Source organism: Fusarium verticillioides, chromosome 11, assembly GCF_000149555.1.
Source record: "Fusarium verticillioides 7600 chromosome 11, whole genome shotgun sequence".
In the NCBI taxonomy this organism is placed as follows: domain Eukaryota; kingdom Fungi; phylum Ascomycota; class Sordariomycetes; order Hypocreales; family Nectriaceae; genus Fusarium; species Fusarium verticillioides.
This window is the reverse complement of record NC_031685.1, coordinates 206,136-227,726: the sequence shown is the minus strand read 5'-3', so window position 1 is coordinate 227,726 and position 21,591 is coordinate 206,136. Positions and strand designations below refer to the sequence as shown.

The following is a 21,591-nucleotide window of genomic DNA, read 5'->3' as shown; positions in this document are numbered from 1 at the left end:
CGACATAACTCCATGAGACAGATTATCTATATCGTACAGTATTTTACAGCAAGACATTGCTCTTTTGCCATTCCTCCATTGATCCACCAACTCTCAGCGCTCCTATACACCGTAGCGAAACTCGCGGAACTTCTTCTGATAGTAATACGTCGCAAGTCCACCCACGGCACCAAGAAGAAGCGGCACAGGAGCTCGACCACCAGTCTTGATGATTCTAGGTACAGCAGAGCCGGTAAGGAGGACACTGTTGGCGAGAGCAAGCTCAGATCCGTAGTCCTTGTTGTTCTTGAGGAGATAGCCTGCGACTTGTGAGTCGTGAGATGAGGTGGGGTGAGGGGAGAACGTACCAGCGTAGGCGTATGAGACACCGAGACCGACGCCAGCGACGAGAGAAGGCGTTGAGCGAGTTCGGATGTAGCCAGCTGTACCGCCAGCGGCCACTGCAAATGAAAGGTGGTCAATTGGGATCCAGGTCACAGTGGAGGTTGGTGAGGTGACTTACGGAGACCTGCGAGAGTGAATGAAGGGTGCTCGGCCATTTTTGCGACGTCAATGGCGATCAATGATAACACTGGGAACAAGCTTTTGGGTTGATGAGGCTTGTCGGCATCAGCGGCATTTGGTGGGATGATCTTCGAAACTGGCTGACAAATGCTCGGAGAAATGTGGTTCCGGAGCTCATCATTCGAACACGGTCGCGCATCCAGAACGCGTTATCAAGTATCGTGGTTCTCTGAACGATGAGACTGGAAACACCTCAATAATACTATCTTTGTGAGATTTATCAGTTGCGATGCTCTCTTAAGGCGTCTCGCACCCATTTCAGGCCCGCGACCAACCCTTCCCCGGTCAAGGCGCTCGTAGACTGAACGCGCTGTAAATCACGCGTTAGCATCAGCTTGGAAGTGCGATGTGAGGCTGGACTGACACATTTCGACGGTTTGTGAAGATAATGTTGTACATCGAGATATTCAATCAATTCCGCGACGCTCATGGCTTTCTGTCTCATGTCAGTGCCCAAGATGACACCTGTCAAGATGCTTCCCTCACCGGATCGTCCTGCTTGTTCGCGAGGACCAAAAATGGCTGCTGCTCGAGCATATCCTCCTTCAACAACCCAGCCAATTCCATTTTGACTTCGGGCAGCGCATCCTTGTCCGTGCTGTCGATGACAAACACAACGGCTTGTAGTCTGGACATGAAACTTCTCCAGCAAGGTCTCCAGTTACGGTTTCCAGCGTAGTCGAAGAGTTTAAACTGTTGGTTTCCCTGAAACACGGGTGTGATTTCGATAGCTATTGATGTTAGTGTTGTGACTTCAATTGCCGGCAGAAGGAGACTTCACTCTCAATGGATGGCTTCACCGGATCTGAGTTTCCGCTTAACTTATGCACGATGGTTGTTTTTCCTGCTGAGCGAAGACCGATTAAGCCAACTGTGATTGGGGGCGGAGCCCAGAGCTGAGAGACTGTGGCGCCCATGTTGAATTCTTTCGCTATTGATGTTGGGCTTTGTAGGAACGGAGTGTTGTTTGTCGTGGGCGGAGCTCTGTGTTTTATGAATCCGTTGCAAGGCTGAGCAGGCGTCAGCGGGGACTAACAAGTAAGCGCTACTCTTGAAAGCTAACCCACTCCAGTCACTTGTACGATGGTGTCGAGCCAAAAACTGACTTGACCCTCATGCCTCCCATCTTTGTTCGAGATTGTGATACCAATCATTTCTATGTCCATAGGACAAGTGGCTAAGCTCATCGAGTTTATATTGTGAATTCTTTTGAGAGACAATATTTACGGAGAACTCTTTCCAGGGCGGTCATTCAGCACGATCGATAGTCAAAATGGCACTTCAGGCCCTGATACCCCCTCGAGATTGCGGGTGATGCCGACCGCCGGGATCCTTAAACAACAGGATTCAAGCGTGTCTGAGTAAACTTAAAAGCCATTGATCCCCGGCAAGGGTTCTAGATCTCCTACGGTTGTTTGACACGAATGCTCCTGTTCCCCAACCGAACGGGGATAAGCCATACGCAGTTGATCATCCTACACACGAAGCAAGGGGGAGACGAGGCGAGAACGGCAGCGAATGACGATCGGTAACCAAATACTGCCTGCGCTGCTCAAAGTCGTGTCATGCGGTCGTTGGGGGCATGGTCGACGCAGGAGGCCGACCGTGATAACTTGAACCACCAATAGGCGCTGCTAGTTTGAAACAAACACTGTCTAATAGAAGCCGTTCCCAAAACATCCTTTGCCAATCGTAGCTAGGGACAAACAGTATCTACTAGAGCACCACTTGAGTTGATGATAATTTAATTGGAGAGCCTTTCAAGGCAGCACTTTGTCGCTTAGACGGCCGATAATCAGTAGTACGCGGCGCTTCGTTTTTTGAACCTAAGGCCGTTTGCCAGTAGTAAGAGACCGCAATTGGTGTTGACACTGGCAAGTAGCTGCGTGGTAGTGCATGAAGTTTTACTCTTTTGTCACTCATGCAAGCTGCTGTACCCCTCCTTTCCCCCTCTCTTTCCATCTCTTCTCTCTACTCTCTCTTCCTCCTCCCAAGATTCCATTCCTTCCCCTCTCATATCAATCTCACTGGCGATTTCATACGACAACCAGCACCAGGAAAGTCGCGCGATCTAGCTCTATCTTCCAAGCGATATGAGTGCTAACAAACTTACAGCCTAGAAACAGCCAGCGACTGATTCACCATGCCGGGCAAGAGAGCAAAGAAGCTGCCGCGCTCATGGTCCATGTTCCCTGATCTCCACGACCCAGTCGCCAAGAAACTTGAAGAAGATCAGCTCGACTACACCTTCTTCGAAAAGGACGAGGATCTTGGCACCATCCGTACCTACGACACCAACATCATCGGGCGGTTCATATGCCACAACAACAAATGCTCCTCCCCCGGCTGGAAGAGCATGGTCGTGGCCATCACGATCCGCGCGTACTCCCGCAACCGCTATAATGTCCGCGTGTACCACCAGCGCTGCCTCAAATGCAACCACTTAAGCAAGCCGAATCTCAACGAAGAGACCTATGTCGACAGAGTCTCTTACCGCATCAGGAAGTGGAATGGAGTTGAGGTTGAAAAGCCCCAGTACTATGAGAAGTCCACGGCGCCTCATGAGGAACGTCACTGCGAGGGATGCAAGGCCGGACACTGCAAGAAGGGAAGATAGAACAGCGAGGATGACATGTATTTCTCTTGAGCTGGTGGTGACTTGGCGGTGGACGTTGGGCTTGGACAAGAAAGACATCTAGAATATGACATGTCCGGCGCTTCCTGTAGCTAGCATCAAAGTTTGCCAACTTCAATTGATCGGACCAACTCTGGATTCATTGAAGAGCTACAGTGACTTCGCATGGGGAGTACCTCAAGTGTAGACTAAGAACAATCAAAGGGCTGTCGACGACACAGTGAAACGTTCCATTCAGGCTGTGAGTGGGGGTCCTTCATCTGTGGCCGTTTACTTAGCCTCACTAGTGCAACCTTATAGCAAAACTGTCACAGAGAAGGCCACATCTTTCCATCTCGGATTTTGCAGTCCTTTCGACGGTTTTAAAAACAAGTCCCAGCCAGACTTTCCACACGATTTGTCCACCCTTACTCGGCCCAGCAACCAACCCAGCAGCCGAGATCGTCAGCCAGCCACAACACATCTTCTACAGCCAACAGATCAGGCAAAATAAATGGAGATGAATTCACAGAGAGTGCAAAAAACATACAACAGCGGGGATTCGCTGGTCGTCACCGACCCAACTACTAATCCGCCCCTTGCAGGCTTGACTATGGGAGAGCGGACGGGATCCCGTATTCTACTGCAGGTATGGTCGTATGTGACAGGATGCACTTCCGTTAGGACTCAAGAGCACGGACAGATAGTCCCCTGTATCTCACCTAGGAGTCAAATAAATCTTACACTTGCAGAGAACCATAGCAACATGATACAACTTCGCCCTGTCTCCAGTGATTCTGCAGTACTTGGTATCCTGTCTCACCGAATGTCCTTTACAGACATGCCCCGGATCATCTCGCCAAACAGTAGCGATATTCCCCTTTATGAATCTTGTGCGGACGATCGACATCCTGTGTCTTGACATCAGGGGTGCCATGCAGAGACGGTGCATCTCCTAGAGCATCTATCGAAGAGGCAACATTGGGACATCAGCACGGAGATTCACAACCTGGTTGGCTTGGCCTCATGACTCTGGATCAGAGGTAAAGGAAACTTCGCTGTAACTTCGAAGCCTCCATCCATAGGTACACCAACGTTAGTTCTCTTGGCTGTTGTTAAGGGCTTTGGCATTATCCTGAATGCTTGACCTTGCCTTTTCACTTGTCTTCTGGCTCTCTCGGTCGTATGATTGCATCTGCTGGTATGAATATTCTCTAGCAGTATCGTAAGGTTACATACAGTGTAAATGAAAGGATTCGATTAGTCAGTTTCAGTATCCCCGTAGATAACGTAATCAAGGTCTGCTTACCATTCAATTATGCTCACGGGCTGTAGATGACAATATGCGACAATCTTCTCCGTCATGTAAATACTATGAGCCAAGTAGCAATTATCTTCCTTGTAATTCTCATCAGTCACAACTGCTATTACATTGCCCGCTATCTCCACATATCACACTTCATTCATCGCGGTGCTTGTACTGGCAATACACTAATTAAAGGATCTATACAGTAAACTGAGGCATTATCGCAGTTAGGCCTTGCTTATGGAAAGCTAAGACTTCTTCGCCGTCTTCTTCTCTGCCTCCTTTTTCTTCTGTGTACAAGCCGCACAATCACTTGCTATAATTTCCAGACAAGGATATCGCATAGGGCATTTCAGAGGATCACCATTGTTCTGTCCACATTGTTCCACTCTCTGCTCAGTCCTTGGGGCGCTGCAGCCGCAGATATAAGTGAGATCCTTAATCTTACACATAGTTCTGGCTTATTGGTAGTCGTTCCTATTGATGTTTGACGCTTGATACTTGGTTGCCCCTAGATCTCGTGTAAGTGGACATGCTGTCTTAGTTTTGGGAGCGGTATTTATACATCACGGTTCGTTTCCCCTGCGCAATCACGAGTCAAGTTAGAGTTCTTGCAAGTATTAAGTACTGTACAACTGCTGACTTTATTGAATTCCAATGATGACTTGTTGTGGTTTCCAGCGACTGATGTGCTGTTTCCCAGGGCATTAATCAGCATGACTTGAGATCAAATCAAAGCAGGCTTACAATTTCCTGAATCACAGGATCGGTGGTATTGATAATTCAGAGCGAAATATTCTCAACGGAGGATGGTACCTAGTAAAGGGGCTTGCAGGTCCATGTTTCAGTGATCAAGCTGACTCTTGAGAGTTCGTCACAGACACGTTGACTTGCGAATTGAATGGACTTTCATTACAGGTTATGAATCCTTATGTGACTCATGACTACGTTGTTGGGAATAGCAAGGCGTCTTTCACCTGGTAAACTTTACCTTGACTTACGGTACCTTTCCCTTCTTGTCCCCCACTTGCTTCCTATAATCCCGAATTCTAAGAGCGTTCGCATCAAAGGCTATCAATTTCGTTCTAGGCTGTAGAGTGTAAAAAGATTGCCTACTTAAATTAAAATCTATAACGTATTATAGTTAATCTATTTATTTATTTATTCATTTCTATTCATTAACTATAGCTCTTAAATAACCTCTGCAATCAGATATAGAAGATATCTGCGAGGTTCCGTGGAAAGACAAGCTAGATCTATAGCACGACCAAGGTTTCATTACAAAGTGTAGGCATTAGTACCTCACTCAGATACCTGCGATCACCCATATGAGCCCTATGAGTTCGGTACCGAGCCCTTGCAAGGCACTGGAATCAACGGATAGTGATCTATTGGCCTTGCTCCTGTCCACTCGAGTTAGTTTAGGGACCCCTAGAAAACGTCACCTGTAGAGTAATCCTCCTCCTCAACTATTAATAATTACTGCCAGCTCACGCAACTTGATGGGTTTCGTAATAAAAACATCGACACCACTTCTGGTTGCTTCCTCCCGTGTACTCTCAGAGCCAAGCCCCGTGATAGCCAAGATCTTGGATGCAGCTATTCCGCTATATCGCTCAAACGCTCGTATCTGACGCGTAGCCTCTAGACCGTCCATCACCGGCATCGATATATCCATGAGTACACACTTGAACTGCCCCGGCGTCTCTTTGAATGCATTCACCGCTTCCTGCCCGTTTACTGCGGTGCGGTACGGCTTTTGAAGCTTCCTCATGAAATGAGTAAGCATCTTGAGGTTTATGGGGTTGTCTTCTACTAAGAGGAACTGCGGGGTTTGGAAGTAGTCTTGGGCTGGGACGAGGCCGCCCAGTGGACTCTCTATGGCGGGGGTCGGTGGTTGGCTGCATGATACGGTGTCTGCGGGTGTGGGTAGTGGTATTGTTCCTGTGCTGCGTGGATTGTCTTCCATCTCGGCCCAGAGGGTGATGGCACTTGAGATTGCCCTTCCTAGCTTGTTCGGAGTGAGGCTTAAAATGGGTTAGCAAAGATGAGTATTATGTAAACAGACATTACTCACGGCTGCGCAATATAGTCACATAATCTGGAGTGTCCGGTTGATACGTGTGCCGACTCGTATCTTTGAACGACAAGTGCGTTGTTGCAAACCACCAGCACCGGTGCGTCGGGCCATGACTGCGCTAATTCTGAAATGTTTCTCGTTGAGGTGTCCTGCACGACAACTATATCTGGAGCTAGCCGCTCCACCTCCGGTGACGCGTCCGATACCATGCCAAGATGTTCAAAGCACAGCTCATTCATCAAGGCTTGACAAGCCATAGACTCATGCTGAAGAGCAGCCCCGGGACCCGGAGGCAGGTCGGTCAGTCTGGCGCGTAGACCGTGGCATGGGCTCTGTGTGTAGACCGCAAATTCGGATGCTGGAGAGCTTGTGCCTTGCAGCATGGGTATCGACACTGTGACTTTGGTGCCAACGTCGACTTGGCTGCTGATGGATATTGTGCCGCCAAGCTGGTACGTCATCCTCTGAACGAAACTGAGCCCTAACCCCGTCCCACTGGATAATTGATCCTCTTGAGAGAACGGCTTGAAAATGTTATTGCGGAGAAAGTCCTCGCTGATTCCCCGACCTGTATCTTCAACCACTAGTTCGATCACACGTTCTCCTCCCATTGCATCTTCTGGTTGCGACTGAGCCATTGTGACCTTGATGAAGCCCTGAGATGTGTACTTGAGTGAGTTTCCAAAAAGGTTCATGATAATTCGGCGGATCGCACCGGCCGTCGTTTGGAAGCTCCAGGAGAGCGTTGGATCGTAGAGTAAAAAGACGGACACGACACCATCTTTTGATCGGTTCCTCTGATTAAAGGCCTTTGCCTCTGCGGCTTCTATGGAGTCCATCCGTCGAATGGCACTGACATCGGCACTCGTTCGGCTATTGGAAGAATTGAAGATGTGAGCTATCGATGCGTGCTGATAACTGTGGCCAGCATAAACGCTCTCTACTACATCTTCAGCGATCTGGTCCAGGCGAACAGCTTTATTCATGATCTGTTCCCGATTCGAAGGCGCAGTGCTGATCGTGGAACTCTCCGAACGGCAGTCCTTTATCGTATCTGACCCCACCAACTGATTGACTTTTGTGAAATCAAGCAGATGCTCTGTCGTGTCAAGGAGGGTACGGCAACATGTGCCGATCAAGTGGGCTATGTTCTGCTGCGCTGCACCTAAGCCAGATTCGTTCAGCAGTTCAAGGCCAAGTGTGATCCCGTGAAGTGGGGAGCGTAATTCGTGAGATATTGAACCCAGAACGTCAGACTTGGCCTTGTCGGCAGCCAGGGTCTCTATCTGGAAGGCTTCGGATGCTGCCAGTATTCCGAGGGCCCTGAAGAAGGGGAGTTCGCTGTCTCTGTCGGACTCACAGCGTGGCGCTTTTGACCACGCAAAGCCGCCAATGGAAACCAGTCCCTTCAAAGGATCCCAGATAGGTATGAATGCAACATATCGGGCTCCGTTGAAAGCCCTTTGTAGTTCTTGTTGTTCGTAGCTGTGTTGTTCGTTTCTCGAAAAGATGCTCGATGGCAATGGTTGTTCTCCCGATGCTGAGGCAAAGCGATTCATGTCATGGGTGAATGAGCCTTGTGTGTCAAAGTCGAATATGCAGCCTTCAGGGTATTGTTGAAGCATGTGAGATAGAAATACTTGTGAAATGTTGTTAGTGTCCTTGGTGTCATTGGAGCCAGGGGAGTGGGAGGATCCAAGCAACTGGCAAGAAGGTTGAAATTTGGTGGCAGTGGGGGTATCATAGATGCTCGCAGCGCTGTAGGCGCCTGGACTTAGGCAAGATGCATCGAGGGAGAAGTCGTAATGAGTTTCTGTTTCTGGTGAGTGGACTAAATGGAGGTCTCGAGAGTCTCCGCTGAAAAAGGCGCAATTATCAGCAGGGAGAGCTTCTTTGATGATGGTGGCGGCGATGAGAAATGAATTCGAGGAAGGGCGATCCTCGCGTTGGTATCTGGAGGAGTTCTCTAAGGGAGCAGACTGCGTAGAGGAGATGTTTTTATCATCCTGTGGTGCTGGGGTTTCGCTGGCATGAAGTTCTGGGCCGACATGCGTTCTTTGCATTGGTGAGTTCAAACCCCTCTCAGTGAATCTCTGGAGCCCAAGGCTCATCGCCGTGCTGCGCTTTAATGAATGCTTTATTCGGTTACCTTCAAGGTGATCCATGATTGTCTGCGACAATCCCCGCATGACATTCGAGTGTCTATCTTCCCAGTCGCCGCCAGGCGTAGATTTCATGACACACAAGACACCGATGTTGATACCACGAGGAGACCGTATTGGCACAGAGGCGTAGAACCTGGCGAAGCTGCCTGGGCGACAATTGGGACTGGCTGCAAACCTTGGGTCTGCGGCTAAGTCTTGAACGATAATCACCGGCAGCTCCTGCGAGGAGGAAGCATCCAGTACCTCCTCTGTAGCACGCAGAGCATAGTGACAGGCCCCTTCGGCACGTGGGATGTAGGTCCCGCATAGCAAGAGATCATCGTCGCTGGTGTGCAATGATGAGCTGTTTAGTAGCGAAGTGGAAGGTGTTGCTTCAGCGACTATGTACTGCCTCTTCTCGTCGAATAGAGATACAAATGAGCGCTCAGTGTTGGTCTGACAAGCTGCCAGCTGGGCGAGACTAGTGAGGACGGAATCCGGCGACTTTTCGGGCCCGGCTGCGCTGATCTCACTGAGGGGCCTACACGTTGCGCGCAGCAACTCATCGTATCTATGGAGCCATGGTGAGTAGCGAATCCCAGATTACAACGTATGATTTCTCTGACGAAAACGTACCGTGAGGTCTCATTCTCGCGCCTATCCTCAGGCATATTCTTTCGTTCGACGATAGGAATCATCAAACTTGGGCCAAGGTAAAAGATGGGGAAACCAAGGGGAAAAGAATTAACGCTGAGACTCGAAGCCTGTCAACGTTGGGCAGCGTCGCCACTTTGACACGAAGCTAAGAGGGGCATAGCGAGAGATTATTGGCCAGTGATAGAGATGCACCATACCAGAAAGGATGGACAAAGTTCTGGATCCCAAGGTCTTTGACGGTCTAGAACATTGTGTCCCCACGAGCTTCATGGTGCTCCCGCTCGTTTCACCGATCATGCCCATGGTCAACCGATGGAAATGCCATCCGACGATCGTGGAAACCCTCCCTCAACATCGAATTGACCTTGCTGCCTTGCTCAAGGTATTCCCCGCACAGGCCATGCCATTACAAGCCCGTATTTAACGCCGAGGTTCTTGTTTCAGCTGGAAAAGTTTGGCCATCCAAAAACAGACACTTCACCACCCACAGACCGAAAATATGACCTGTTCCGCACGCAGCGCTACCTTGCTATTGCCCAAGGAACAGGATCCTGTTTTTTCTCACTCTCAGGCTAATACAAAGTAGGTAAGCCGTAAGAAAAAGCCATCTCGTCATTCTCAACTCATAGATTCGTAGGAGGGGGATGGGGCCCCCTGAAGTTCCGCCATGGCTCCGGGGCCTCTCCGTTTGTTACACCTGTCTGGTTGGTTGACAGAGACTACATATCCTTGTCTAGTGCAATTTGTTCAAACCCTGAGCTGCGTAGACCCTCGGACCCCTAGACCCTCGAATATGTGGGGACGCCATGTTCCGTTTTGTTCAAGTATGCATATGTATTTGCTGATTTCGATGTTTTGACCTTATCGTGCCTAATAAATTCGAGACATGCCACATAATCATTTCGCAGGCATAGTATTTTGTGTTTTATCTTACATGTTTATTACATTTTGGTCTCTTAATTCATGAATCATAAATGTAGAGCGGCTTGGAATTCCTTTTTCTTCCCCCTTGCCTTTTGCTCCCTAGTCATATCATAAACAAAACCGCACAGGCTTCCAATCGTGTGTAGTTGCCGGGAGCTCATCATTAACCGGAAGCTTATTCTGAGCTAAAGCACTGACTAGAAGGTGCATTGTGGTATTTCTGTTGTCGCTTCGCATATATTAGACCGCAAAAATTGCACAGCGTTCTCGGCCCTGCTGGTCCCGTGCGCCATCGCGGTGTCTCTTCAGTCTGGCAGGACGTGCATGACTTGTTGTTGACAAGCTGAGAAGGATTCACTTCCCAAAGCCGTAGGTCCTGCCGTTGGTGGTGTTGGGGTTTTGGCGGATGGCTTTGGCGTCTGGGCCTCTTATGCGAGACTCCCCGACTTTCTGACTTGTTTATAGCCTTGTCTATGTGTAGCATGCTATGCGATAATCCCTGGTCTCCATGCACATGGCATGGCGCGTTGGTGTGGCATTTGGGGGACTCGGTCTCGCTCGTCAAGGCCGAGGCTATGGCTGATGTCTGGAATACAGAGACATTGCCGAGTGGATGGCCAACACATTCCGATGATTGGCTGTTGCACTGACATTGTCAGTATTGGTATATAGGTTTGGTGCATGCTCCTTACCTTTAAGCGTGAACGCTCATGTTTCGATCTTGTTGTGGGAGAGTTGGATGAGGATTTGGTTCGTGTGCGGGATGCACGTCGCTGCTGGCAAAGAGGACGTGTACATTGAATAGTCGCATCTGTCGGCTCACTCGATGGAAAGGGACATGGGATAGTCGTTGATGTGGGTGAGTAGTCCATTGTGTAGATTGTGTGGCGATCTCGATGAGCAGGGAATCGAGCAGCGTTTATCTAGTTTGACGAATATCGAGGTACTGTATCGGCAGGGTCCAGTCTCCGTGTCTCCGCAAACCTAACTCGTCCTGTATGATGTCACCTCCGTGGGGAGGGATAGACTGCGTGTGCACCCCCTCTTCTCAGTGGAAAAGGAGTACTTTTTCCGTACATGCGAATGTATCTATTGGGTATTGCACTCCACAGTGGCTGGTTGCTGTCGTGGGAGGGGGGATGCCACCGCCTCCGGCTTCTTATGGTTGGCGCGATAGCTTGGACCGACTAGTAGTCATTGGTAGAGTAGGTATCTAGGTATGTATGTAGGAGGGAGATAAAGCACCAGGAACGACTTAGTAGCCCGTCAGGGATTTCTGTTGTCAACAATACAGGGGAGTAGCTTGTGCTTGCTAGGGCGACATTGTCGCCGGGGCCATGGGATTAGATTTCAGGTGATAGGGTTTGTACGGTTCGAAAATTACAGGTCAAAGTCCCTGGCCTCGGTGGGACATGTTCGGCTTGGCGCCGTACTGTAACGGTAAGTCCTGGTGTTAATCAGACCCAGCCCAGCCAATAGTTAGCTTGGGCGGGTTATTTATGCAATTTCTCCATTTCTGTTAATTCCGCCCATTGGGCCGTCAGCTTCTCAGGGTTCAAAAATCGCTAAGCTTTTCCGTCGCTTGCTGGAATCAAGCGACAATCGTAGTGCGCACTCTAACACACACTACAGGATAAAGAACCCAGGATTGCAGTGATATTTACGGAGCATAGCTGTTAAAATCTGACGTATTAATAGTCGAGCTGAAAACGTGCTGCTTTGGAACAATAACTTCCTGTAATCTACTCCTATACCGTGCCGTGCGTGCTTTACACGGGTCATGGAAAACTTGAAAGTAGGCAGCTTTGCAGGAAATAAAACAAGCGTCTTACCCAAGACAGATAACAGATAACAGATGGATGTACTTCGCAATGCAGCGCTCATAATGATGTAGCCCCGGGTCGATCCGGTGACAGATGCCCACTTAAATTACCCTGACTTTCCAACATGGCACATGTGACCCTGCCGATCTCTCAATCCGTCGATAAGATCAAACTCAATTTTCCCATTTCCCTCCCCCCAATTTCTGACATACCCATCATACCACATGGCGTTTTTCCAAATGAAGATTTATCCTCCCCTCATTTAGGCGTTCCCTGAAGGTGGACAGACATGCCAGGTCACCGACAGCAAAGGCCTCGGCGCAGCACCAACCTTTTGATTCACGACTTATTCAGTGCTGACGAAAACACAACGAGCCACTGGGTGCCAATTTGTAAGGATAAATATAAAAGAAACATCACACCGGTGCCCTGTAGCTGACACGTCCAGCTCAACCAGCTGATGTCGAATGGCCTGTGGAATGTCTTGTTTCTCGTGAGGCAAAGCGCCACCGTATAACAGAGCAAGATGTAAACAATCTTGTAGACTTTGGCTGCCTTGAATACACGAGCGACATTGAGGATCGGCTGGTCTGCCCGATATGTATCGGCGTTTTTGTAACTCCGGTCATCACACCCTGTGGACATCTATTTTGCCTGGAGTGCATACAAAGGCATCACAGGACATACCAGTGCTGTCCCCTCGATAGAAGGAGGATTCAGGCAAAAAGAACACGGCTCGCCAGGAGCCTTATGGATGTGGTTGAAAGCCTGCATGTCCGTTGTCCAAACTCCAAGGTCGGATGTACTCGTGAGATGAGGCGGAATTGCATAGTTGAGCATCTGCTAAACAGGTGTTGTACGGCTAAGATATCGCAAACAAGTATATCACCAACGAATTCAGATGTTCCATAACATCCGCTCTCGAGATCAAAATATTAGCCACTGAATTTCTTAGACTAAAGTAATGCTCTTGTAAATATGACACAAGTAATACATTAATTGCTTCAATCACCGTCTTTCAGACTTGCTTCGATGCCGTCAAGGGACGGCAGTTGCATTAATTATATTGACTGTTCGGATGATCGAAGCATCACTCACTGTCCTTAGCCCATCGAACCAACTCACGCAAGCCAATAACAATACATCAGGCTTCTGGGTGTCATGGTTTGTAGTGAAGCTCTACTCATCTGACACGCGGTCCTCGTGGGCTAGTTGTGCTTGTCGACAGGCTGTCCTTCGTTGATGGCCCTTCACATTTAATGCTTTACAAGGTATGCTGCCTGCAAGAGCTTTAGTTGTATAGATCTTGCAGACAGTAAGAGATGAACGTTTTTTTAGACCTTGAGGCTCTTTGTTACTTAAATGTACGACGACTCCCCGCATTTGGCAAACTCTACTCCCTTACTTGCAGCGGTGTGCTTTTCTGGTTGGGTCCTGAGTATCTTTCTCTATGTAAGGCTGAATATGGGCAATCTATGCATTTATATCCCTGCAATTTATGCCTTGTCTTTCTTGAGTTGAGGGTAAGTACCCAAGTCTGTGTCTTTTAGTCCGAGCTAATAGGTTGCATATACACTTTCCTTCCTGTGGACACAAAATATACAAATTGATATGTTGTATATCCTACGGTTATAGTCTCCAAGCTCTTGCTAACGTCGTTAATGTTGCGCGTCTGCAATTATGGTGGAGGGAAGATGTATCTAGGCTTTCATTGCAAGTCGGACCTAGCCGGTATTAGAATTTGCTACCACGTATGATAGGTCAATACAGCTTACCTCTTGAGCCGTGTCATAGTCAAACATCCATTTATCAAAAGGCAAAGTGTTGAATGGCGCGTTGCCGTCGCCTCCACCCATAGGTAATGCTCTTTTCTCGTCCGTCAACTCGGACCCCGGGGGTTTGCCAGAGTTGTACAGCTTGTAATTCCACGTTGAGCCATTTTGAAGCCTTGTAACCCTAGGAATGCGAATCTTCTCCCAGGTCTCGATCGTTGTCGGCACGTCCTAGCTGCTCTCCGAGAACAGTATAGACAATGCATCTATATCTTCCACTATAGAGCTGAACCCTTCTGCCAGGTTCGGAAGCATCGCGTGTGCAGAGTCTCCTAGAAGTACTAGCCTCCGCTTCGGACTCGACCACGTACTTAGGGGCTCCAGTCTCGCTAGGCGCCAACGGGAACAGCTCTGTACCATATTTGCCAAAGCAACGACCGTAGGATTGAACGAGGAGAAGAAACTCCTGACAATTTGGCTGTCATCAGTCGCGTCAAAAAGCTTTTTCTCGCTGGCTTCGCTATCTGCAGCACCGTGCTGAATCGAGAACATAATGTTGAACAGGCCTCGATGGTGATTGTACTTGCCGATAGCATAACCACCGTGGCCAGCCCACATGATTCCGTTCTCAGACTCGGGCTGCTGACAGAGGGATTTTGTTCTGTCGTCATTGACGAGCATCTCACCAGGTATTTCAGTCGGGTAGTGCGTCGAAGGTGCTCGGATCACGGTGAGACGGGATGGGTCAACGTGAGAGAGAACCTGAGACCTCAGACGAGAGGATATCCCATCGGCTGCCAAGATTAAATCCGCCGTGACTCTGGTGCCATCCTTGCTAGTTGCATGCGCAGCATGATCATCTTCCTCGACCGTGACGATCTCGTTTCCAAAGTGCACTTTGGCTCCGGCCTTACAAGCCTCATCGTACAAAACGGTCTGCAAGGCCTGGCGATCAGTGGACCATTCCGGAAACTCAGAGTAAATTTCAGGATCGAGAGTATGCAACAGTTCATTCGTGTTGCCATTCCGAGTCTCGTGCTCTTTGATCGGGGCAGTCACAGCTTCAAAGGCTTCGCCCATCTGCCATCGGTAGAAACATCTGACACCATTTGATCTGACAAAAATGGCTCCGCTCGCGGTGGACAGCGATTGTGATCTCTCGAAAAGGTCGACTTTATGGCCGTCACGTGCCAATCTGCACGCTGCTGTGAGACCTCCTAGGCCTCCGCCTGCAACGACGATGTGTTGCTTCTTCATTTCCATGGGTACTGGCAGGCTGCTACCGCCGGCTTGGGTAACAAAATGTTGACAGTGAATGGTTCCTTGTTTGACACGCAAAAGGTCTCTTATAGTGGCTCGACTTGTTGAGTGCTTGTGTTACGTCACTTCAAATATTGCTCACATATTTACCGGTTCCATATAATCTCACCCAAGATACAGCGGCGTGCGCAGTGATCATAAGCATGAGATAAGCACTAGATGTAGTCGACCAGGCGCGTTGGAGGAAGTTCATCCGAGATGTCCACGAGACAAGACGGAAGCGCATAGAAAAAGGTTGATGTGGTAGACAAAGAAAAATATTAAAGGATGAGTCCAGTGTTGATAATCTAAATAAATATATCAAGGAAATAAATACAATTTTCCAACATTCCAGGGCCCCAGGCGTTTATTCTTGGTATCTTGACAAAACCCCTGAAGGATATCAACCATACTCCATTGATGCCGATTCGTCAGTAATTCATTACATCCAAGCTCCAACATTTATCATTACATCATCGTTCGTCCGTCTCGTACGTGGGGGACATCTTGAGCAAGTCACTCGATAAAGCCAATGATACAGAGGCTGATTTCAGAGACTCTAAGTGTGGACATGAACGTTAGAAGAGGCACTTGTGACATGAGACAGATGGAACTTACGTCGACACACAGGCAAGGACCAGTGCGGCAAGGAAGAGAGGCTCTGAGCCTTCAGTATCGTCATCAAGAGCACTACCGCCAGGCCACCAATCTCGATACCATCCGAAGCAAGCAAGGCAAGCAATCGATCCAAGGGTGATGAGGCAATGTATGACGAGGCTGAACGACGGGCGGATGGTCGGAAGGGTCTTGGTCACCGAGCAGACGAGTTCTATCAATGACCAGCAGAGAGCGGCGATGAACTTATTTGGTTAGCCGATAGCTCGATCAAGAGTTGTAGCAGACTTACTGCAGGACCTAGTATTCCAATAGCCTCAGCGTTCCTCGATGAAGCGATAGCTGCAACGACGATGCCCGAGATCGTAACACAAAGTGTTAATGCGCGCAGAGCTAGACCGAGATTCCGGAATCTGGGTGGCTTCTGTGGCTGAGAAATAGCGGTTTTGAGATCGCCATCCGATTCCATGTTTATTAATAGGGCTGATAAGAGAAGTAACAAAGCATAGTTGACCTTCAGCAAGGCCAGTCAAGGTCGTGATGCCATCACGCCTCTTTATGGATTTCACAGAGGCAAAATAGGCTGACGTAGAATACGTAAAAGGGTCATAAGACACGGGCGAAAAAATGCACCGCTGCTTCCCAACGACTGATTTCCCAACATTTCCATATTAAAAATTTTAGAATGACATGCCACTTTTTTTAGCCTCATGACGCAAGTGTTACTGACACGTGAAGACGGAGCTGCAAGGCTGGCTAAAGCCCGTTGGGTTTTCTATCTCTGGAGCCACGTGGGTATTCGTCGATAACGACAAATTAAGATCTACCTTGATCTTGACTTGTTTTATAAAAGTTTTGAGGTATTTACTAACAGATGTTGATATGCAGGGACCCGCAAGTGTTAAATCGTCCATAGAGATAAGCCCCGTTTTGATAGAGATGTCGGATTTGGGTTTAGCTTGCGAGACATGTCATGATCTGACTGGGTCTTTGGGAGCATGACTAACATAGCTTCATGGCCATCACATGCTTGAAATGACTGCCTATTACGCAATTTGGATAGATTAAGCTTTGATAAGGACTGGCACGGAGGCTCGGGAGAACTGCCACCGGAGTGCGAGGACACCCGCGGGTCGGAGAGATTAGTCGGTGTTGCTGTTGCGTGGATGACTTGTCGTTCCGCCGGAGCATTTTAGAGCTGAGCAAAGCCGGCGCCAGATTGGCGCTGATTAAAACTACCGGTTTTGACTCCCGGCTTCCCAGCTGAGCCATGTAAAGGATTGGCGAGCCAACAAAGCCAGACCGTGGGTCCGCAGAGGGTTTTTCCATGTGGACTTACACCGTTAGAAGTAAGTTCCCTTTCTTTGCCATACTGTTACCAGCTACAGAGTCAATTGAACTGACCCCAAGCTATCATACAGTATCGAATTCTACAGCTGCTCCAAGTAGTTGTTTGCAGTCCAGATTATATGGCATAGCTCTTGTGTTCTAGGATGGTTTCTAACCAAGTCTGGTCCACGATTACAGTGAGTGTGACGTGTTAGAAATTTAACCACTCCAACAATCAAGTCTTTCTTAACAATACATACAGAAATACGCCCCAACACCTTATAACTCATCCAATAACTCGGTGGGTAAGCGATGAAAGTTGTCCTTAGGCTCCGAACAAGCGCCGCTAAGTGAAACTCAATGTGATGTACTTATCTTGATGTCAAACAAGGGTATGGATTGAACAAGTTAAACTACCATATTACTGTATCTAATATATTGTTTCTAAGGAGCTGCAGTCAATTATGTCCAAATAAACATCTGCCAACAGCGCCGAGGTCGAGCACGTGATATTGTTGCCTAATTCACGTCTTACATCTCCATAAGCGCGAAATAATATCTGTCGTCCACTATCAGTCTCATGGATAAAGATCGCCATGACTCGTCTCCAAGATCTCCCTAACGAGATCCTCACGACTATCTTCACACATCTCTCTGACATCAGTCACTACGGCATCTTCAACGTCACTCTCGTCAACAAGCATTTCAACCAGCTCGCGAGTCCTCTTCGCGTTCGGCACTGGAACGATGAAGGAGACTATGGCTACTACGACGGCGAAGCGCCATGTCCACCAATCTCAAGTCTAGCGCTCGAACTCTTGCGCCATCCTGAATATCGTCTACAAGTCAAGACTCTATCGTTTTCATATTTCCAAAATAGTGGTGATCGCGACGCGGCTCGCGTTCACACGAAACACGATATTGAGAACCTCCAGATGCTTGCATGGGCAGCTGAAGAAGTGGTCCCGACACTCGCCGAGTCAACATATCTATGTGCCCGGATTCTTGAGGATAGTGATGACGCCATTGCTGTTCTCGTCCTGGCTTGGGCGACTAATCTGACAAGCCTCAGCGTGACGATTCCAGACTTTGATCCAACGCCAGGATATGATGAGGGTCCTCTTATTCTCCGCTTTGCAAAACAACTAGCTCTTCGTTTTGACAGTAAGGACCTCAAACCTAGTGCACCGCTACCACTGGCCAAGCTTCGAGAACTGGAGTTTCGACACGAGAGTATCGAAAGTATTATCGGGCTCAAGTATCTGACGCCGTTTCTCTATCTTCCCAATCTCAAGAACCTCAAAACGTACCGACTTGGCGATCAAGAGTACAACGATCTTGAGGACAGCGTTCAGAACTATATCAAAGACAAATATTGCATGCCATTTCCGAAGGGGACCTCGTCTATTGAGTATATCACTATTAAAGAAACGACCTTGACGAGTGATGGACTGTCAGATCTTCTCGGTTCTTGTAGCAAGTTGAAATATTTCCACCTTCACTTCCCATTCGATCTCGATGAGGATAATAAGCGGAATTGGACGACACTTGCTAAGAGCCTGGTTCGTCAAGCAGCATCTCTTGAGGAGTTGGATCTGTGTGTTGATAACGGTGATGTTGAGTGGGTGGGGGATGCTGTTGACGATGGGGCAGGCGGTTTTAAGCCCATCGATTTCGAAGATTGCTACCGCCAACTTACCAATCTCAAAGCCCTCAGGGTCCCTATGCCTCAACTATCTGGTCACTACCACTGGCAGCGTTTAGGGTCTCTAGAGTTACGTCCTGTGCGGTTACCAGAATCTCTCCAGCGTCTCAGGCTCTTGGATATCAACTTGTGGTCTAGCGCGCGACTTCTCTCCGACCATGAGATCGCACCCTTCTTGGACTTTGTTCTTAATGTCGTTAAGGAAACGGGACCACAAGGGCGATTGAAAAATCTTCAGATATTGGATTGCTCTAAAGCAATTTGGGACGATCCGAGAAAAAGAACGTTGCAAGAAATCAAGGATGTGGCAGAAGAGCGCGGGGTTAATATTCTCCTTGACTCACGGAAAAGTGACAGAAAGGGGCCGATTATTTGGGTATGAATGCAAATAAATTACTCATCAGGTCCATAATCTAGGTTGTTTATATATCTTACAAGCTGAGAACCAAGTCCTTCAACTTCTGGAAGTTGGGAGTTCCGTATCCAGTGGTAGGATCCCATCCAGCTGTGGCGTTCCATCGAGCACCAGGAACAAGACCAGATCCAGCAGGCTCAGGCTTTCCAGACTGAGTGTTGTTACCATCGCAACCAATAGCATAGCCCCCGGTGATGTCAGTCAAAATCTTGGGTCCATGCTTGTAGATAAGAGGGTTCAACCAGCCCAAGCTCTTCTTACCAGCCTTGAAGCGAGCATCGTTCAGCAGACCAACGATAGCAGCCCAAACAGGAGCAGCAGCGCTGGTACCTCCGCTTGGAGCCTGCTTACCGTTGTAGATAACCTCGTAGTCGGGGGCAACACTGTGTCCTGCGACATCAGGGAAACCTCGGCCCTCCCAGTTGGTGTAAGGACCATAGTACTTCTTGGTCTCCTTGGAAACAGTCTTCATGTACTTCTTGATGGCCTTGTCCTGGTAGCTGGGGCGGGGGAAGTACTTGCTGAAACCACCTGAGGATCCCTCCCAGGCGATCTCGGGGGTGACATCGACGGTACCACCGACGGAGGTGAGGTAGGGGCATGTGGCGGGGAAGATGGCGTTGAACTCGACGGTCTTGTAGTCGGGAGCAAGGCAGCCGGAACCGACGCCAATGTCACCAGAGGAGAAGATGACGCTGATACCTCGGAGGCCAAGGAGACCGATCATGTTGCAGGTGAGCTCAGCATACTCACGAGGGACGCTCTGTTCAGAGTTAGATGGCGCTTATACCAAACGAAATGATGGAGCTTACGTCTTCTTCATCACCGTAGGAAGTGGAGATGACGGCAGGAAGATGCTTCTGGCCCAAGAGGTAACGGAAGAAAGGCACGTAAGGCTCGTTCTGGTTATCCTTCTCGGTAGGCTGATCGATGTTGGGAACGAAAGGTCTGCGTACGTTAGTAACTCTAATCCTGACACAGAACTAATGGAACTCACGGTGAACCTCCAGTGATGTACTGCTTGAAAGGGAGAGGATGAGCAATTCCAACAATGTTCTCAGCATCAAGGTTAGCCTCCCCATAGTTTCCATGTGCAGTGTTCTGATCATCAGTGCCGTTGTTGATAAGGACAGTGGTGTAGTTCTGCTTAGGAATGCCAAACAGCTCCTCAAACTTGAAGACGTCAGAGTAGATAGCAGCCTGGCCGAGAAAGCTGCTGAAACCAATCTCACTTCCAGACTTGGCATCGGGAGTGTAGTCGCCGATGTTGTACATCTGCTTGAGGCAAGAGGGTGTAATGCTTGTTTGGCAAGAAGCATCAACGGTGCTCTTGGAGGGAGACACCTTGCGCTCTTTGAGGGTGCGCGATGGGTGAGGCACGGGATTGAACGCAACGGTGCCACCGAAGTTTGTGCTAGGATCAACGTATTGAACGTGACCAGCGACATCATCAGGGATAGAGTAAGACAGCGTTCTCAGCTTTGTCTGACCATCCTTGGTGTAGTACTGATAATCACCTCCAAGAAGCGTATTCGCCTTCTCAACATCAGCAGCAAAGTCGATGAAAGCACCGTTGACCTTGTAGTGCTTGATGCCCTTTGACTTGAGCCACTTGGTCACACTAGCCACAGCCTCCTCGGAGGGGGAGAAAGTGTCTGTGAGCTCATCGTGGGACAGCCAGTTGCCGTAGTTGGCGCTGTCGGGGCTGGAGAGGTCAAGAAGCTTTGATTCAAGCTGGTCGACGTTTTGCAGGGTTAGTGCAAGACTGAAGACATGCTGCGTGTTGGAAGAAGCGACTTTGGCGGTTTTCTGGACCTGCCAGCCTTGAGGAGCTTCGGCATGGTGAGAGAAGGATTTGCCAAATGCTGAAGGGAGCGCCGATAAGGCGAGGACCAGGTTTTGGGAGGAGATATGCATGGTGACGTAGAGCACCTAGCAGAACAAAAGAACGACTTGACAAGACCAGAGACTGGATGACAGACAGAACTTGTGATGTCTGTGAATTTGGCTCATTTATCTACATATTCTGTTTCTTATCACTTATCAAGTTCACGCGCCTCTGGATAACACGGCAAAGAAATGGAGATGTCGATTCACAAAAGGACTCGGTGTTGGACAAAAGGCCTCCGGGGTTCCTGGCGCCGAACTTCTCGATTGGGGGCATTTTCCGTATCCCGTATGCAGATCAAGATGCGATTAGTCCGATATGGGAAGTTACTCAGGGGCACGCTGTGGGGTCACGCACGGATAACGGCATTCACTATCTTATCTGTGAGGGGATCATGGGGATGTTTGTTGGTGTTGATGGACTTTTTGTTGGATGGATCACGCGATGTGGAGGACA

The 21,591-nt window shown here is 48.9% G+C and overlaps 9 protein-coding genes and 1 non-coding gene across 12 annotated transcripts; 2 read left to right on the top strand and 8 right to left on the bottom strand.

Moving 5' to 3' along the window:
• Positions 1-102: 102 nt before the first annotated feature.
• FVEG_12902 (hypothetical protein) lies at positions 103-539 on the bottom strand (the record flags this gene model as incomplete). Its single annotated transcript, XM_018902286.1, has 3 exons — positions 103-299; positions 348-440; positions 503-539. 3 exons carry the CDS (start codon positions 537-539, stop codon positions 103-105), a joined length of 327 nt encoding a protein of 108 aa, XP_018760977.1.
• A 493-nt stretch (positions 540-1,032) lies between these two features.
• Positions 1,033-1,481, bottom strand: FVEG_12901 (hypothetical protein; the record flags this gene model as incomplete). The annotated part of the gene is made up of 2 exons (XM_018902285.1): positions 1,033-1,295; positions 1,346-1,481. The coding sequence occupies 2 exons, from the start codon at positions 1,479-1,481 to the stop codon at positions 1,033-1,035; spliced, it is 399 nt and encodes a 132-aa protein (XP_018760976.1).
• A 1,226-nt stretch (positions 1,482-2,707) lies between these two features.
• On the top strand, positions 2,708-3,181 carry FVEG_12900 (hypothetical protein; the record flags this gene model as incomplete). Its single annotated transcript, XM_018902284.1, has 1 exon — positions 2,708-3,181. The coding sequence occupies one exon, from the start codon at positions 2,708-2,710 to the stop codon at positions 3,179-3,181; it is 474 nt and encodes a 157-aa protein (XP_018760975.1).
• A 540-nt stretch (positions 3,182-3,721) lies between these two features.
• On the bottom strand, positions 3,722-3,837 carry FVEG_17394. The gene has a single exon (XR_001989325.1). It is a non-coding gene; the product is annotated as a 5S ribosomal RNA (ribosomal RNA).
• A 1,757-nt stretch (positions 3,838-5,594) lies between these two features.
• On the bottom strand, positions 5,595-9,755 carry FVEG_12899 (hypothetical protein). Of its 2 annotated transcripts, XM_018902282.1 has the most exons (3): positions 9,345-9,755; positions 6,562-9,279; positions 5,595-6,511 (listed from the first exon to the last, which is right to left on the bottom strand). In XM_018902282.1, the coding sequence occupies exons 1-3, from the start codon at positions 9,404-9,406 to the stop codon at positions 5,950-5,952; spliced, it is 3,342 nt and encodes a 1,113-aa protein (XP_018760973.1). In that variant the 5' UTR covers positions 9,407-9,755; the 3' UTR covers positions 5,595-5,949. The 2 variants fall into 2 exon arrangements, with proteins under 2 accessions (XP_018760973.1, XP_018760974.1); XM_018902283.1 differs by lacking the exon at positions 5,595-6,511 and having other exon boundaries at positions 6,512-9,279.
• A 419-nt stretch (positions 9,756-10,174) lies between these two features.
• FVEG_17393 (hypothetical protein) lies at positions 10,175-11,729 on the bottom strand. Its single transcript, XM_018906639.1, has 2 exons — positions 10,982-11,729; positions 10,175-10,935 (listed from the first exon to the last, which is right to left on the bottom strand). The coding sequence occupies exons 1-2, from the start codon at positions 11,159-11,161 to the stop codon at positions 10,465-10,467; spliced, it is 651 nt and encodes a 216-aa protein (XP_018760972.1). The 5' UTR covers positions 11,162-11,729; the 3' UTR covers positions 10,175-10,464.
• Positions 11,730-13,457: 1,728 nt separating this feature from the next.
• On the bottom strand, positions 13,458-15,201 carry FVEG_12898 (hypothetical protein). The gene is made up of 2 exons (XM_018902281.1): positions 13,888-15,201; positions 13,458-13,836 (listed from the first exon to the last, which is right to left on the bottom strand). The coding sequence occupies exon 1, from the start codon at positions 15,145-15,147 to the stop codon at positions 14,116-14,118; it is 1,032 nt and encodes a 343-aa protein (XP_018760971.1). The 5' UTR covers positions 15,148-15,201; the 3' UTR covers positions 13,458-13,836; positions 13,888-14,115.
• Positions 15,202-15,443: 242 nt separating this feature from the next.
• FVEG_12897 (hypothetical protein) lies at positions 15,444-16,518 on the bottom strand. Its single transcript, XM_018902280.1, has 3 exons — positions 16,091-16,518; positions 15,802-16,043; positions 15,444-15,742 (listed from the first exon to the last, which is right to left on the bottom strand). Exons 1-3 carry the CDS (start codon positions 16,265-16,267, stop codon positions 15,700-15,702), a joined length of 462 nt encoding a protein of 153 aa, XP_018760970.1. The 5' UTR covers positions 16,268-16,518; the 3' UTR covers positions 15,444-15,699.
• Positions 16,519-16,882: 364 nt separating this feature from the next.
• FVEG_12896 (hypothetical protein) lies at positions 16,883-19,282 on the top strand. 2 transcript variants are annotated; one of them, XM_018902279.1, is made up of 4 exons: positions 16,883-17,147; positions 17,220-17,324; positions 17,390-17,519; positions 17,577-19,282. In XM_018902279.1, the coding sequence occupies exon 4, from the start codon at positions 17,724-17,726 to the stop codon at positions 19,212-19,214; it is 1,491 nt and encodes a 496-aa protein (XP_018760969.1). In that variant the 5' UTR covers positions 16,883-17,147; positions 17,220-17,324; positions 17,390-17,519; positions 17,577-17,723; the 3' UTR covers positions 19,215-19,282. The 2 variants fall into 2 exon arrangements, with proteins under 2 accessions (XP_018760969.1, XP_018760968.1); XM_018902278.1 differs by having other exon boundaries at positions 17,390-19,282.
• Positions 19,209-21,164, bottom strand: FVEG_12895 (hypothetical protein; the record flags this gene model as incomplete). The annotated part of the gene is made up of 3 exons (XM_018902277.1): positions 19,209-20,010; positions 20,060-20,195; positions 20,245-21,164. 3 exons carry the CDS (start codon positions 21,162-21,164, stop codon positions 19,264-19,266), a joined length of 1,803 nt encoding a protein of 600 aa, XP_018760967.1. The 3' UTR covers positions 19,209-19,263.
• Positions 21,165-21,591: the final 427 nt, after the last annotated feature.

Excerpts from the sequence above, each read along its gene's own strand:
- FVEG_12898 (XM_018902281.1), bottom strand. The coding sequence starts at position 15,147 with ATGGAAATGAAGAAGCAACACATCGTCGTTGCAGGCGGAGGCCTAGGA.
- FVEG_17393 (XM_018906639.1), bottom strand. The coding sequence starts at position 11,161 with ATGGACTACTCACCCACATCAACGACTATCCCATGTCCCTTTCCATCG. Across the intron at positions 10,936-10,981 it reads ATGAGCGTTCACGCTTAAAG|TGCAACAGCCAATCATCGGA; the intron begins GTAAGGAGCATG and ends TGACAATGTCAG.
- FVEG_12896 (XM_018902279.1), top strand. The coding sequence starts at position 17,724 with ATGACTCGTCTCCAAGATCTCCCTAACGAGATCCTCACGACTATCTTC.
- FVEG_12899 (XM_018902282.1), bottom strand. The coding sequence starts at position 9,406 with ATGATTCCTATCGTCGAACGAAAGAATATGCCTGAGGATAGGCGCGAG. Across the intron at positions 9,280-9,344 it reads CGCGAGAATGAGACCTCACG|ATACGATGAGTTGCTGCGCG; the intron begins GTACGTTTTCGT and ends ATGGCTCCATAG. Across the intron at positions 6,512-6,561 it reads TGTGACTATATTGCGCAGCC|CCTCACTCCGAACAAGCTAG; the intron begins GTGAGTAATGTC and ends ACCCATTTTAAG.
- FVEG_12897 (XM_018902280.1), bottom strand. The coding sequence starts at position 16,267 with ATGGAATCGGATGGCGATCTCAAAACCGCTATTTCTCAGCCACAGAAG. Across the intron at positions 16,044-16,090 it reads TTGGAATACTAGGTCCTGCA|TTCATCGCCGCTCTCTGCTG; the intron begins GTAAGTCTGCTA and ends TAACCAAATAAG. Across the intron at positions 15,743-15,801 it reads GTCCTTGCCTGTGTGTCGAC|AGTCTCTGAAATCAGCCTCT; the intron begins GTAAGTTCCATC and ends GTCCACACTTAG.